The sequence below is a fragment of the Anser brachyrhynchus genome (assembly GCF_964034855.1).
Source record: "Anser brachyrhynchus genome assembly, chromosome: 5".
NCBI lineage: Eukaryota > Metazoa > Chordata > Aves > Anseriformes > Anatidae > Anser > Anser brachyrhynchus.
This window is the reverse complement of record NC_137699.1, coordinates 30,233,350-30,250,464: the sequence shown is the minus strand read 5'-3', so window position 1 is coordinate 30,250,464 and position 17,115 is coordinate 30,233,350. Positions and strand designations below refer to the sequence as shown.

The 17,115-nt window shown below is 39.4% G+C and overlaps 1 protein-coding gene across 26 annotated transcripts in view; it reads right to left on the bottom strand.

Moving 5' to 3' along the window:
• Positions 1-17,115, bottom strand: part of SIPA1L1 (signal induced proliferation associated 1 like 1) — a 205,577-nt gene that overhangs the window by 67,989 nt on the left and 120,473 nt on the right. For 25 of the 26 annotated variants that reach the window (XM_080595949.1, XM_080595945.1, XM_080595927.1 and 22 more), the window contains one exon: positions 1,200-3,020. In XM_080595949.1, the coding sequence (XP_080452075.1) occupies positions 1,200-2,697 (1,498 nt within the window). In that variant the 5' untranslated portion in view covers positions 2,698-3,020. Of the gene's footprint in view, positions 1-1,199; positions 3,021-10,456; positions 10,543-17,115 lie in introns of all 26 variants that reach the window. The other variant, XM_080595950.1, reaches the window with a different exon arrangement.

Sequence of the window (17,115 nt, the reverse complement as noted above, 5' to 3'; positions counted from 1 at the left end):
GGTTAATAAACTTAACTGCCTTATTGGGTTGGCAGAAAAGGAGAAAACTGGTACAATGGGGGAGGAAATATAGCCTTTCCCCCTCTCAGTGCTGAAATGCTGTTCAGTCAGGTCAGCTGGAACACACAAGGGCACCCTTAGTTGCCGACTCCAGAACTCACCAGGGTGACAAGGAATCAAATTGTTCCAAGCAGGGGCAGATGGGATGGTAATCACAGGCAAATCTCTCTAATCTTGGGCTCTTCCCTCCAAACATACCTCCTCCTATGTTGTGCACCTGGCTTATAACGAAGCGACATTTTTCCTAAATGTTTTCTCTCCAAAGGATGTGAACCAGCACTGTGCAAACATTCAGCAAAGGCTCTCTCAGCCCTAAAACACTGCAGAAAGAAGAGACTACAGGACATGTGACAAGAGCTACTCAGCCAAGGGACAACGCCAGAAAGAAGAGACAGGAGATGATCATACTCCGAGGCAAGGGAAAAAGGGGAGATGAGATTATTAGCTGTAATCCACAGTTAATGAGCTGAAGTTTCTCTGGGCTGACCATCTACTTATTTTAACCAGGCATCCCTGTTGCTTTAATCTGCAGGAAACAAGCTCTGCTGAGCTGCTTTCACTAAGCAGATGAAACCCAATCCTGGACACTGGTACCTGAGGGACAGGCATTTGTCACGTCACTCACTGAACCAGCTCTGTCCATCAGAAGACACAATTAACGAGGCAGCAAAGCAGAACTCTTTTTCAAATTCATGGGAATTTGCTCTGCAAGTGGCTTTGATCTTTTTCAGGAGCAAAACAAACAGATGGCAAGATCTGCAACTCACAGTGCCAGAACCATTTGGTGAGGGGTGTATCTAGATCATGTTTGGGTTTTGCTCATTTCTATAGAACAAAAACTTTCCTGCATATGTCCAACAGAAATGATATTCCCTGGTTTCAATAGAATGATGCAACCAGATAGTGGTATTCTGTATTTTCAGATACATAAATTTGATTAGACATAGCGTGTACAGATTAAAGGAGCAAATTGATAAAATACACCATATTTAAGCAGTGATGATTAAAAAATATCCTTTATGCAAGTATTACTCTTATACATCAGCTGAACTTAATATGTTGGTTAACACTACATTGTCATTAACATCAGTTTAAACATCATCATTAACACAACACAAGGAGAACCATAATTTACTCACCTTTCTGATAGAAGAATTTTCGATAATAATATGCACCAAGGTCTACGTGTTCAACAATGTATCTTTTCACTCTGTCTAGATGTAAAATCAGATTCTCCTTGGGAACTTCTAGAACTGCTACTCCAGCATTCGTGCAATGAGAACTCAGAGTTGACTCAAACGAGGCACTTTCACATCCACTGAAGGAACCTGAATTAGATTTGGAAAGGCTGATCTTCCTTTCCCCTTCCCCACCAATCTCATTACGAAAATAAGGACAACTCATCACAAGTTCATTGCTTTTATCATCCCCCTGGTCCATATTGAGACTTCCTTTTGAATTCAGGTCTTCAGTGCTGCCCATTGGAGAATTGAAACTCGCAGAATGGGACAAGGGTCCAGAGACAAGTGATGCTACAGCAGCAGCAGATGCTCCTGTTGTTGTGTTCCTTCTTTTAATAACATTATGCCTGTTGATCGCTGCTTCATTTAAATCAAATAAAATACTCTGTACATCATAATGAGCAAAGCACTTTGGACAAGTCCAAGGCTTGACACTATCTTCCGACCTGTTATCTTCAAGATCTGAAGACTTCCCAAGCTCCCCTTCACCTTTGGCATTACGCAGCTTACGAAAAATGGATGAATCTCCTGTCTCTGATTTTGAGCGTCTCTTGAGTGGTTTCTCTCTTTCCTTAAAGAGTCTCAGGTTCTCCCTTTGAGTAATAGGACCATCTATCACATCTAGAGAGAAACCTGAACCCTTGCTTCCACTGGCAATCAGGAGTTCACTGAGCTTAGTTGTGCCTGGGCTTCTCTGATCAGACTTTTCATCTTTATAGCCCTTTAGTAAGTCAAAAAAGCTTTCCCCTGAAGTTCCCTGCTTATCTATTGAAGATGTGCTGCCATACTCCCTGTGCAGAGATGGTCCAGATTTAAAAGTGGGTGAAATACATTCATCAAAACTATCTACATCAAGCTCACTTATGGTAATGTCACTGTTGCTGCGCTGTCTTATTCTGCGAAGAGCTTTCCTTGGGGAACTGGGATAGCCATCAGGTGTAAGAAACCTGGAGTCTAGATTCTCAGATTGTCTGGTCTTGCTTTTAAGCGTGTTCTGGATGCTCTTTAACATGACAGAATCACTAGCATTCAGGTTAACAGAGCTTCCCTGACTCCCAGGACTGCTTTTAGAAGACATGCTGTCAAGACAACTTGCTGTTTCAATATCTTGACTAGATCTGCTTGTTTCCTTGATGTTCTCCTTCCTTGGGGGCCAATCGGCAATCCTTGCCCTGACCCCCATTTTAGGGACTCCAGGAGTAGAGGTAATATGATGGGAACTTTCATTGCGAGGAGGTCCAACTGGAGCCATGACTGCAGATCCTAAGCTGCCATTCTGTGACCTAAAGCGCCTCATGTAAAAGTCATCCGAGTGGACTTTTGAGGTGCCATCTGTTCCAACTGACACTCCAGTGGCAACAGCCCTTTCGGTCTGGGACCGCTTCAAGCTGGTCATGATCTTGTAGTATGTTCAACTTTAGTAAGTTCCAAAAGAAAATACAGTCATTTCTGCTTTTTAAATGCACAGTTCTCTTTTGGAAAATAGTCTCCAAAATATAAAATGGTTGCATGAGATCTTAACCACGGACATTTAAGGACACAGTTGAATGCAAAGTGTCTAGAAAATGCAGATATTCAGTAGGTTTCGAAAAGCAGTGACTTCCTTTAACTTTTGCATCTTAAGAAATAGCCATGCTCCAATACATTCGAATTGTTTCAACATCCCTTGTGCTCCAAAACATCAGAGTGGTAACCCAATCGTTTATGCTTCTTTTAAGCCTAGAACAGAGCAAAAGGGAGATAAAAGAATTAATCATTTTATATATAACTTTTTTCATAACTGAAGCTATCAGAGTAATTATTAAACAGAATTAAGACTTCTAACAGACATGTTTAATTCTCATTGATCATCCTCTCAAAAATACAGACTTGTGTTATACGGTGGTAAAAAGTTACCTAGATATTCCTGGTTTGCCTTCTGAAGCAAACAAAAAAAACACAAATACAAACTTTTCCTTATGAACTGATTAGTGATATTTTAGTTGGGTTAGGAGAGAGTTGTACAAAGCCAAGTAGAGAGCTAATTTCCTCAGCTGAAGAACACATACAGCATCCATTTCCTGTAGAATCTATAGGTGAGCCAGATGAGGAATCCAGAATCCTTTGAGTTTATACACAAAATTACCATTTGCAAGTCATACATCCTTGGCTGCAATTAGGTAGTAACAAAGCCTATTCAACTTTTTCATTAATGTAAATAACTATGATATGCTAACAAAGAACAGGAAGGAAGCTAATTACCAAGATTAGAAAGTGACAATAGAAAGAATGGCTGTCAACATTTATTCTGCATTTTGCACAGCCTTATTTGCAGATTATCTGGATAGTCCAGAAAGCATGTATTCTCTGCCCAGATTTCACAATGTATATAATGACTAAAGCTAAATAGAAACACATACTTTTAAATAACTTGATATGAAAAGCTTCTTTTATTTCCCCAGCTAACAAAATAGTGTTTGCCACAGATCCCATATAATCAATCCAGCTTCACAAGGCTGTTGATGTTAAATGCTTTCCCATACCTCATCTGTACAAAAGTGATTACAAAGCATTATACTATCCTTTGAGAAGCTAAAAATAGAAAATAAAAAATCCACAAATATGCCCTTGCCAGTAGAAGACAACAGCATGATACTGTCAAGATAAAATCTTGCATCGCTGTGCACATCCTTTAACACAAGGAAGTTAATAATTTTCAAAGGCTAAACCAATTTCACAAAATGTGGCCTTTCAATATTTGCCAAACGTGTAGAGATGCTGCTGAACCAGCAGCGCATTGACAGTATGGTATTGTCTACAAATCAAGGCTTGCTGATGTTTCTACGGAAACTACTGTTTTCTGCAGTCTCTTCTCAAAACTACTGTACTGTGCTCCACAGCAATGAAAATATCAAGCCAGGGCACTTTCTGCCTCCAAAGGCAGCATGTTTTAACTTCACTTGCCATGAACTGCACTGCTTTGAAATAGCAGCTGCTATTTATATAAAGCTGAACACATAAGGAATACTTAAAATGCAAGCTGACTGCATCACACATAAGAACAGTGCAAGTGATCTGTGGTATTATTGTGTTTGTACAGCCATTTACATAAATGCAGTTACTCTCCTTGTAATCCTGCAATGACTGATGAAACAACAGTTTTTTCTTCTACCCAAATAATTTGAATAACTTTAGAAAGGCTGCCTATCCATGTAGCCATTGCAACACTACTGAATTTTAAACTACAGCAATTTTAAACTTCTTCCAAATTTCAAACACTATTCAGCCTCAGAAGTAATCAAGCTGATGAAACTTCATGCACAAATCAGATCAAGGACAAAAAAATGCAAACACTGCACACCTGCACATAACCCAGGGCTCTGCCTACACTATAGCAAATAATGTTTATGCAATAAGCTCTATTTAAAGGGAACACTGTGTAGTCCTTCCTAAAGGGCCGCATAGACTTGCCTGTACAGGGAGAACGGAAGGAAACTAGAATGAAAACATAGGACAGGAAAAAGACAGGCTACGAGAAAAAGTGAAGGAAGAACCAAACTGAGGGCAGAACACAGAACAAGCAAAAACTGTCAGCCATCACACGCTCCTCTCCATTGCCTGTGATGAAATGATTTCTGCCCCCACCATTCCTCTTCAATCACCGATGGCTGTGAAAGCAAGGTATACATCTCCCTTCCAATCCTGGTCCTCACAGAAACTGATAACCTACCACCGGTACAAGTTTCTCATTAACTCAAGAGCAGAAATTCATGCAATAGCTCTAAAAATTCCCGAGCTTGGTGTTAACCAAGAAACATCAAAAACGCTACTAGCTTTGGTGTTCCTCCCAACCTGATTTTTATTTCTTTAAAAACTTCAGGGACAACTATTCTAAATAATTAAGGAAGTATTTATATATATATGTGTGTGTATATATATATAAATACATGTGTTCTGTGAAACTTATTCTTGACCTGTTGCATATATGTTGCAGTCACTAATTACACGACCACACAGTGCATTTTCCAGTGGAAATACTTCCTCTATTCCTGACTCAGCATTCAAGCTGCCTTCTCTGGGAGCAGCAGCTTCATTTCATAGAATCACAGAATGGTTTGGGTTGGAAGAGACCTTAAAGATCAACTAATTCCAACCCCCTGCCATGGGCAGGGACACCTCCCACCAGACCAGGTTGCTCCAAGTCCCATCCAGCCTGGTCTTGAACGCTTCCAGGGATGGGGCATCCACAGCTTCTTTGGACAACCTGCTCCAGTGCCTCAGCACCCTCTGAGTAAGGAGCTACTTCCGTATATCTAATGTAAACCTACCCCCTTCCAGTTTAAAGCCATTACTCCTTGTCCTAACTGTCCTACTTCATCTGCTATAGCAGCTGGAATACAGGTGCATAATAAATGATTAAGGTCAGTTAGTTAATAGCACACACTGAAGAACTGAATTCCACCTGTGTCTACTTTGATACGAATTAAATTATCTAAATCAAGTTTTTTTGGAGACTAACTACCTGCCTTGTTGTCTCCCTAGATCATCATGTTACTGGTGTCTAATTTGAGACCTAACAGTGTGACCTAGAAGGTTTGATTAGCCCCAACCAAAACAAAGTGAGACAACTGTATTTAACATCAATGACTCAGAAAGTGTAGGTCTTAGATACACCGCACAACAGATTAAATGGAAATGAAGAATAATGGCAATCTGTACTTTGCCATTTTCTCATATTCACTACTGGCAAAACAGAACAGCATCAAAGATTGTATGAATCATGTTTGACTTAAATGACCACTAGTTACCAGTAGCTAAATGATATTATGCACTAGAAAACTTGCAGGAAGTTAAACAGTAGAAGTGCTAACAAAATACATGGTCTATTAAAATTCGTTACAGCTGCAAGATAGGCAGTATATCTACTTCTACAGACCACAGCCATAATCGTGAAAAGTAACAATTCCTATTCTCTTAGTATCGAAGATGAAAAAATTATAATTCAAGGTAGAGCTATGAATATCTACTCACACAGGCTATGGTAAGGGCAAGCTAACATAACCATGAAAATATACGTGCCTCTACAATTCATCTGAACTTAGTGAGGGAGCCAACAAAATACTGAGATGAGCAGCTAAATATTAAAAGACAAATGAAAACCATATGCAAAAAATACATAAAGAGGTACAGTAAAATTTATTACTGATTATATAAATTAAGAAAAACACTTATGAGAACAACCCTGGAAAACCAATAATCTGCTTAACAGATTGCATTTATTAAAGCAGGCCAAGGATCTGTTCAAAATGGATCTCAAATCCTTAGGACAAAATATAGTCAGCACTTTTTAGGAAAAATAGAGTATTTTACATCTATTTTCAACTCCCAATGAACTGCAAAGAAATATGTTTTCATTCTTTCCCTTTCTGTTTACACTTCTTTTGTTATTTTGCTCCCTTCTCCAAAACTGAGGTTCTAGCTGTACAACAGCAGCCCATTCTGATCAACTTAAGAGTTTGGAGATGAATCCCAAGGCAGTTTTTCAATCCTACATCATTTTTAAAAGGCAGGTAATCAAGAGATCCTGGTTTGCTTTTCTTCATGACTGAAATTAGTGACCAGGAAAATGAAGATGACATACCAGGCAAGATTTCATTCAAAGGCCTCTGAATTACGAAGAAACAGATATAAGCACTTCATTAAGAAGAAAGTGAAATTAGCCTAGGATAGTAAAAACACAAACATACATAAATACAGCACTCTAATCAGTATCTTGGATTCAGGCAACAAAATACAATAATCCAAAACGTACTTGCTAAAACGAATAGAAAAACGGAGATCAAGCCTGATGCATCAATTCAGAGACCTTCTACCATGGTATTTCCTAGATTTAATTTATGTGGGACCAAGGTCTTTTTCCTTACAAAGAAAGTAGTGACTTTACCCACAACCAAGCCTTACTTGAAGCAATCTCATAGTAACTCTGGTACCTGCTGGGACTTTAGATCATTGGATCACGGATGCTAATGACTGTAATACTCTGACGCTGACAGAGATTGATTTGCGGGCACCCAGTTACTTATGATTCGTAATGTTCCAGAGGAAAGACTTCATATTTCACCATCAGCCCTCATTAAGATGTGTCATTTTATAATTAAAAATTTGGAAATGAGGGCATCAGTTTTCAGCCCCTAGAAAAGTCTCACTTTTGCCAAGGCTCCACCACCTCTCTCAACGTACACACACACACACACACACACACCATCAAAATAGTAAAATATAATGGATGATGGTAAATGCAGCACTGTCAGGATTATTCTAAAATATTGAAAACTGTAGGATGTAGAGCCCAGAATAGCATTTTGCAGCAACCAGCTTTGGAAAATGTAAATGAAATCATCTCTATTCCACCAGGTTTACTGAAATTTAGCCAGCCTAGGAAACTCAGTGCAACACAGATGAGTTACTGGCAGTAACCCTTGTTAACGTCTACTGGGAAAAGAACTGGCATAGCCATAAAAGATTAAAAGTAGCAGCTCCTTTGAAATCAGAAAAAATAACTGAGAACAGTGAGAAGTATTTTATATACGAAAGCTTTATCTATTTGCGTCACAAATTCTTACCTGAATTATAACACAGATCAAATCCTAGGAGGAAAATATTCATTTATCAGCCAATTAAGTTATTATATGTACAAAATAACATCTAATTTCATAAAATGAATTTCTCAGAGGAGAAAAACTCAATTTAATCTTTAAAAACATTTGGCTTTATGTGGTTGGCTATAATTAACCTGATCCTTTTCTTCTCAGAATTACCTTCATCATTATAACTAAAGCAAAGTTAAAAGGTTCATCTTTCAGAGGCTGTTTTTACTAACTGAAAGGCTATTTGAAGAAAAGCATTTGGTACTTTATTAGCTTACCAGTTTTATTTTTGTTACACTGGGAGAAGCTGTTGATTTTGTGTTAACTGAATTTGTGACAATTGTCAGATTTGCTCAGAACGATAAGTCCCTCTAGCTTTTCATTCCCCTCCAAAACAAGGTAACCTCCCCCCAGCCCTGCATTTATGTTATCTATAAAATTTGCCACTGATCTACATGCAAACAAATCTATATTTCTGCCCTTTTCTCTGAACGTCCCATTGTTCCGTGACCCTAGGAAGAACACCTCTGTTCTCAGGAGATTGAGTGCCATCTGTTGCCATATAAAGAAGGATCACCTGCACTGAACTGCCGAGCTTCCTGATCTGCCGAGCTTCAGCAGTGCTTTATTCTTAACCCCGTTCTCCACTGAAGTAGTTCACGCTAAAATACATGAATTTACACAAGGTTACATTGATTTTAAGATGTAACAGTAATTCATCTGAAATTACTGAGCATGCCCTACTGCCAGTTTCTGCAGCCTTGCAGGATGCCTTCTGCAGGCAAACGCAAGCTTTCTCTGCCACGCTGTGAAACAGCTGGAGGACATGCTGTGCCGAGGCTGAGCTAAAAATGCTGTGACACTCAGTAGAGTTTGCTAGCTCAGATTTCAGGCCATACAAACCATGGTCACAAACCACTGGTCAGCCCAGAGCACACAGAGGCAGCTTGCCTCTCTGCAGGAGACGAGGAAGCTGCTCTCAATAATCACGCTCACTTTCAGTCAGTGGTAAAGTGCTCATGACATAACAGGATGGTAAATGAGACATAACAAAAGCTATCAAACTGAGACAAGCATAGGAATGCAGGATAGTAAACCCATACCTGCACATTTCAGCCCATTTTGTTCAGTTACGATCTCCTACCCATTCTTCCATGATTCTCCATGTAAACACCAGAATATCTCTAGCCAGAATTGTGTCCTCTGTTTTCATTTTGTAATCATTTATCAAGAGGATATCACAAAACTCAAGAATACAAATAACTGTTACTTAAGCACGCCCTTCAAAACATCCTTTTCATTGAGACCGAAAGAGAGAGAAAACACACACGGCATGCAGTCATTCTTCTTGCAACACTCGTGTTCCATTTCGGTACCAGTGTCGCTCACGTAGTTAAGTAAATGCAGAATCTCTTTACTAGATACTAATTTACGAGAGCTGAAAAAATAGATGATGACAAGTCTTACTGTATTCTATTCCTGTAATGAGATAGTTAACAGCAACAGTTTATTTTTGACACCATTGCTTGCTCTCTAGGAAACAACTCTAAACCATAGCCAAAACACGATAGCAAAATATTCTAGCTCCCACATACCAACCTCTTAAGAAAGAGAATTTTTAGCAATGATAAAGGAGGGTTCCACTAACACCCCCAACCCTCCCCCACACTTTCTTTTTTAAATAGATGTTTCTCTTCTGTGTTTCTCTTTCAGCTTCTTGATGTTGGATGTATTGCATCCTTTGATAGTGGTTCCAAAGGAAAGACAAAGCAAAGAAAAAAACCCACTCTCTGGTGTGTGGACTCGTGTAAAAGTTACTTATCTGTAAAGTACTCAGGTTAATGACTAACTTGCAGTACTGCAAGAGTGTGACCTACGAGTAGTCACAGAACAAAACCAGCAAAACCAGAAAGAACAAGAACCAAACCCCAAAAGGAAAGGGGCTGATACTTGCATCAGTGCTGCATTTCGTAAGGCCGGTTCACTGTAATAGCTCCACATTACGGTAAGCACTGCGGATGCACTTCCCTGAGGTTTGCATCCTTGCTCATACAGACCCACTACAGAAGCAGCAATGACTCTCTCCTCCTCCAGCCCAGCCGCAAGTTTGTTTCCGGCATAACTTCATTACCAAAATAAAGCTGCAGCTTAGCCTGTGGTCTCTGAGCTGCACCACTGGCTGCATTCCTGCGGGGCAACCTTGGCTTGCTAGCGCTGGAAGCCAGCCGTCCCTACACAACAACCCCGAGACATCCCACAGGCATCAGAGCTGAGTAAAAGACCTCAGCTGGGAATAAGGGGAAAGATGCTGCTAACCTACTGCCTCAAAGCTTCCCAGCAGCTCTGAGCATAACCCTTACAGCTGTATTTTTCTATGGCAGGTGCTAGACTGAGTCTATCACTAACTTAGTATAGCATTTAAAAATATATATATATATATGTATAATTTCACTAGTGTTTACAGTTTTTTATTTTTCCTCACCACTGTTTTATTCCTTTATCACTGCAGTTGCTTCTCCCCAAACTCACAATTTGGCAACCGAACCTCGGGGAACTGTTCTGCTGTCTTCATGAGAAGTTGTCAAGCTCCTAAATCTCCATGGACTGCTCTTTCTCTTCAGGTTGATTGATTTTAGTCATGTTTTTAAGGGAGAAACAAAAGCAACTTTTCAGAAGTGAAAGTTTTCAGAAGTGAAAGTAAGTTTTACCTGAAATTAGCAGGCCTTATTTCCAACAACCTCCCTAATAAGCATCTCGAGAGCGTTTCATACTCAGACACATTCCTGAACATCTTCCTGGATTTTTGCTCCTGATTTCGAGGTGCTGCTGCAGAACCCTGAAGCAGAGGATTTAATCCTGGGCCCCCTGCTACCCCCTGCCAGTGCAGCGGGAGGAGGAAGCAGAGCAATTCAAAAACAAGAATGTAAAAAGCAGGAGTGAGACGTGTTGAGATCAGGGCAAGAGAAGGTTATGGGAGTGAAATAAAATTGGATGCCATCTATTTAATATCACCATCTCATTTCCTGACTCATTCAGGGCTACATTCAACCCCACTGAAGGCTTTGGTTTGGGGGCAGAGGGGCAGAAGGAGAAGGGGGGGCTGTCCTCCATTCCCAGCCGAGGATCCCAAACGCAGTTACGTGGGCAGGGACCTCCAGAGGCTTTCTGCTCTAATTCCCTGTGTGAAGGGAGGGCCAACCTCAAAATTTGTCACAGTTGCTCAGAGCTTGTTTCAGTTAAGTTTTGGTTTAAAGTTTTTTGAAGTTTGGTTTTAAGCTTTTTTTTTTGTTTGTTTTTGTTTTTTTAAGTATTTTCAGTGATGAACTGCCGTGTCTTTTGGACACATTTATTATAATTTATCCATTCTTGTAGATTTTGTAGAATTTACAAGAAATCCCTGATGTTATGTCCATAATCAAAGAAAATTCCCTTTATTGCACAAATTTAGTACCTTAAAAATTGTTTTTACCCTGACTTATAAATTTAGTTGCAACATTTAAATTTTATCAATGAAATAAGTGTAGCAGAGTCATTTTTTGCTCTAAGCATGTTACAATGCAGGCAAGTTACCCTTCTAGATCACATGAGCCTAGCAAGCATGCTTCAGTTTCTGACCAAAGAAATGTCAAAAAAAAAAGCACTGTAAGTTTCTCACAAACCAAAACCTGAATCACTTTCTCCAGCTATGCTAGAAGTTAAATCTACTATCAAGTATTCCACTGTTCACATACTAAATTCACAGTAGTGTTTAATGATCTTATTTATTTACATTTCTATAAAACAACCGGCTTTGAGACTGTAACAAAAGAGCAGGAACTCCCAGTGGTTTACTTACTCCTGCATTACAGACAGGTGACTCCTGGCTGCACATCCAGGCTGCCACGCTGGCTGACAACCTGTTGCCCTTGCACTCTGCAGCTTCCTCAAGACACAACAGGTTGGCTCCTGCATCTGGCCGCCGTGTCCAAACACATTCATCCACATGGGGCTGGCAGCCTCTCAGCTCAAAATTAAAGACCTTTCCACACCAGAAATAAACCTGCTTTCTTCTTTCTGCCACCTGCCTCCATGCTTTTTTCAAGGCTCTGATTTAACTGGCCTACTTTGAAGCCTTAAAAACTGCAACTGCAAGCATCAGAACCTCTCTTTATTTGGACTGCAGCATCAGAGCCGGCAAACATGGGAATTTAATGCTTCTCTACTCCAGAGATAGGTATAACTCTTCTCATAAAAGGCAGGCCGACAACAAGAAAGCCACTGTCTTTGGCATTTTTGCTTGAGCAGGAGAGAGCTAAAGCTGAGCAATTCAGGTGCTGATCTTGTGAACAAAGCCTTGAAACGATACTGTTCGATAACAGGTACTTCCACATCTGGAGTAGTTCATAATATGCAACTTCGGAATAATTCCCAAATTTTACCTATCATTTATATAGCTCATATGAAGGAAATGTCTCCAAATCCTTATACCCACATATAATACTTCTTTTTGTACAAAAATGCTTCAACGCTAGTTTGTAAATGTTCTTATTTTTAAGAGCAATTTTGTTAGCCACTAGTTGTTGCTGTTTTTTTTAACGATAAGATAGAAAAATGACATCTCTTACGACAAGCACATCACCTTACCTCAAAGAAGCTCCCCTTTTCTTAGCTAATTCTTTCTATATCGAACACTGTTGATACGATTTTCACTCTCTTCCCACACAGCAATAAGGCCATGAATAATAGAGGGAAAAGATAGAGGGAAAAGCAACTTACTCAAAAGGAAAAAGGCTTCTATGACCCATGCTTGTTCTACCTAGGTGGGAAGAACAGAGGGACTTCTTCCTTCCCCAAAATTACCTCGTCACCACACTTTCCTCTTTTCTGCCAATACAAATTCCAAAGCATTCTTTCCCAATGATCCTCCCACATCAGGACGTGTGTGTTTGAACAGTGTCCTATCCCACATGTACATCTCCCGTCACCCCTCATGCTTTCTCTCTGGTATCACTGGTGATTCTTTAACTCTATTCAAACCACCTGCCTAGATTTTGCTCTCCCACCTGCACACCCCTAGGTTCCCACGTAAAGTGTTCCACCACTCCTCATCCCTCGCATGCCCCAAGTGGACGTGATTCTCCCAGAGTCCACACCTCCCCTTCACGCACTGTCTCGGTGCTCCAAAGCCAGCTGCTGGCACTCCAGCCACCCCCCTGCAGTCCTTCCTTCTGCACCTACAGACCTCTCACCATGCAGCATAAAACAAATGCCTCCAGCTTTTACTTCAGACCTCGCTCACCAAAAGCTACTCAAAAGACAACTGAGCATCTCACTGAACAAAAGATCATTTTTTCAAGCTTCTAAGTAACTCGTGTTCAATAAATTTGCTTCCTTAACTAGTGGTCTGAAAATACAATGTATACTATTACTTGAGTCTATTACAGTTCCTGCACATTAGAAAAAACAATAGAAAGCAATTAGCAGTTACACAGATAAAACAAAGCACCACATGTGCAAAATGAACAACAAACTCAAGCTATTATTAAAATGCAGTATTTTGAAAGCAGATGACAAAAAAGACTTTTTTGTTTTTAATCAATATAAGTGGTATGCTTTTATAATAACACAAAGTATTTTGCTTTAAAAACTCATTTTACATTTGTGTGTAGGTATATATTCTATGTACATGTTTGTGTATATATATGTGTGTATATTTACACACAAGCTGTTAATGCTCTCTCTCAAAAGCAAGTTTGAGAATACTATATACAGAAGTATATAACATAAGCAACCACTGTAGTTAATCCTGATGTCACAAACAATTATTACTGCAACTACTAAAGGTTTACTTCCTTAATGAATCCACTATCACTATCGTTACAAGAAAAGCACACAAATTTGAAGTAAACACCACTGAATTGCTACTGTTACAGAACCTAATAACCTCGGATGGACATTACATGGAAATGTATTAGGTGTTAATATTATTCAAATTTTGGTCAAGTGAAAACAGCTCAGAAATACCAATACCAAAAAATGATAGTCCAAGCTACAAGGTAATACAAGGGTTACAGAGTGGTAGACAGACCTTTTTTTTTTTTTTTTTTTTTTTTTACAGTTCACATGTTCCAGCAGATACATAAGCATGTAATCCTCAATAATCCTTGCAAGAAGAACAGCTTCTGTTTTAAGAGGTTGCCACATATGGCCAAGTGTGCAACACTGAGAAAGGAAGTCAATTAAAACTCTGTAGGAAGATACAGACTGCAAGAACTTTACGATGTTTTGGAAAGGATTTTTTCTTGTTTGGACAACTAGAAAATCATATCATAGATCATCATATTCTTATTTAGATACTGAACTTGGAAGAAAAATAAACCTTACTAAGCAACAGATTTTACATGAAAGCAAGAATAGTTTCCACCAGCTTTTCGCTTTCTCATGTTTTCTGTTCTTTCCATTCTTCTCTTAGACCTTCAGCTTCATACTTTGCCTGCAATCATTTACTGCATTGACGTGCAATCCTATTTACAAGCCATCCTCTCTTGTCCTTTCACTGGAACACTGCATCAGGCTGCCAAATTAGTTAGGTATTAATTTGCAAAGGACTCTGAATCACTACCACTAGCAATACCTAACCCAGTATTTTACTGCTGCTGCTGGATTACAGCGTGCTTTTTTTTTTTTTGGTAAGATTTCCTTATTTGGGGTGGAGTATGCTGGAGAAAGTGAACATTGCACGCAGTCTTCTTTCTGAAACCATGTTTTGTGTTTTTTGAAGATGGCATAACATTCTTCTACCAACAACTACATTGTTCATGAAGATTCATGAAGAAGGCATGGCAACCGATTCAGAAAGTCGCTGCTTCATCTTCGACTGGTGCTTGTGGCAAACCCTCTCAGTCCTCCAATGCAACGGCTACTCCTAAAGCAACAAGCCTGTGATCTTTGTTCAAGGAGTACATGTATTTATTCGCCACGTTTGGTTCCATTCAGAACAAACCACAGGGATCACCCCACAGACCAAAAAGGAAAATAATCTCAGGCTACAATTTGATATACATGCTGTACATATCTAAACTTATGAGGTACCATAAATCCACCAGAAAAAAAGCATTTAGGCTTCTTTTATATAAGATAAACAAGCATGACATCAAAGATCCCTGGGGATAATTCAGTTTCTATGTATTTTCTCAAAAATAGCAAAGAGCTTTTTGTCCTTTGACAACCACATGTACTGCACATTTATTTTCCAAAATACCATCTTTTGGCTAGAGAGGAATAAACAACTCAACCTCTAAAGAGGACTAACTAGATTTTATTGTTAATTTTCTTGTGAATGTTTCCAACATCCTTTAAAATTGTGATTTAAATAATATTTTAAACAAACATACACCAAATTGGGGGTTATGCAAATCTATTGACAAAACATGGATGGGATCTGCAAACAACTAGAATGAATTTCTGAGCACTAGGGACCTGGTAGTCAAGTTGAATGTGCTACATATATTAATGGTATCAACCTAAAAACTGAATGTGATGATTGAAACTTTTGATGTAAACTGCAAAAGACAGATGGATAAAGCAGTCAATAGCTCTAAAAAGCTATCAGGGAACAGAGTACAACCATACAAGCCCTGAACTTTGCTAAATGAATGCATATTCCAACTGCACTCTTTTCACATGTGGGAACATCCACAGGAACACGAGACAAGTATAAGAGTGGTTATATGTATTGAATTATTATTCTACATCAAAAATATTTCAAGTCCTAATAAGGGTGAAAAAATGCAAAAAGGAAAAAATGTTTCAAAATATACAGTTACTCAGCAGAAATCTGCATGCTGCATGACAGCAACATTTATGGTTTAGAAAATAATAAAGCTAGATAAAAATGTTTTAGTTGATTCATTTCTTGTGAGCACTGCGCTAGGAGTGGGCGTTCAGGTTGGGTTTCAGAAGACTTAAATAGAGTAAGAACTCCTTACATAAGGCAAACTGAAAAAGGGTTTTCCATTAATTAGAAATACTCCACTGCATAGATATCTCCACAGTGACCAACAGGTAGATGCCAGCCTTCCATTTGTTCCCATAGGTACGTTACCCTGTCTGCAGCTTTTATTATATAGGTGCCTGTCAGGACGACTGACAACTGGCAAGTAGGCAGCACTTGATTTTCTACAGTACCTACATGAATCATCTGCTGGAGTTACCACGTCATCTACAGTTACCACCCGTAACTACAAAGGGAAAATATTCCTAGCTGGCCATACACAGTAACTGCTAAAGGGCGAGTGTGAGAGTTCGTGCAGAAGCCGTTGTGTAAAGCTACCTAAATCAAACTGCAATATCAGGGAGAAGCAGCATAAGTAATTCTGGTCACGAAGCCAGACAGCCAAGCTGGCAAAGCAGGCTACAAACTGAAAAGAGCAAGCAAGGTGGCACTGACACCTAAAAAACACACTTTGCAATTTAAATAAGAATCAGTCTATTACAAGTGCACATATGCCAACAGTACTGGCACTTCACCCAGACATCTTTAAACATAAAAGGCAAATTTGAAGTGGATGGTTGGCAGCTGCTAGTTATCTTGAGGCATAAGCAAGCTTGTGTCTGTTTGACCAGCCCACCTGTGCACGCAGATACACCTGGGGTTTCATACTAGGTTTCTTTTACAAACTGCCATTTCAGCTCAAGACCAGCGCATTTTTTATTTAGGAGCTTTGTCTCTGTAGCCCCGCTAAACTGGGCTACGGTCTCTGACAGAAACAAGAAAAATCTCCCTACCACTTTCTAACTGAAACCCGAACACAGTCCAGCATGTCATCTTGAGTTTTCTTGCATTAAAACCCTTGCAAGTACCACGCAAAAGCCTTTGGTGTTATGCGATTTTTTCCAGCTATGGTCAGTAAAAGGAAGTACCTACATCTGCTGCTAGTTTACATGCATGCAAAACATTTTATAAAATGAAAACAGATTTGAAATCATTCAGATTCCAATACTAAACCTTCAAAAGCAAATTACCTACTGAAAGTACTTGTGTGGGTGTATTCCTGTTTCACTGCATCAACAGCCTTAATCAGCCTCGCGTACTATTTCTGATTATGGTTCATTATATAAAATCACGCTGATAACAGTTTAGTAGGAGTGTTTCTTAACCCCTTCCGAAAAATGGAAATAGAAGTATTGCGCTAGCTTTTACCCTCGAG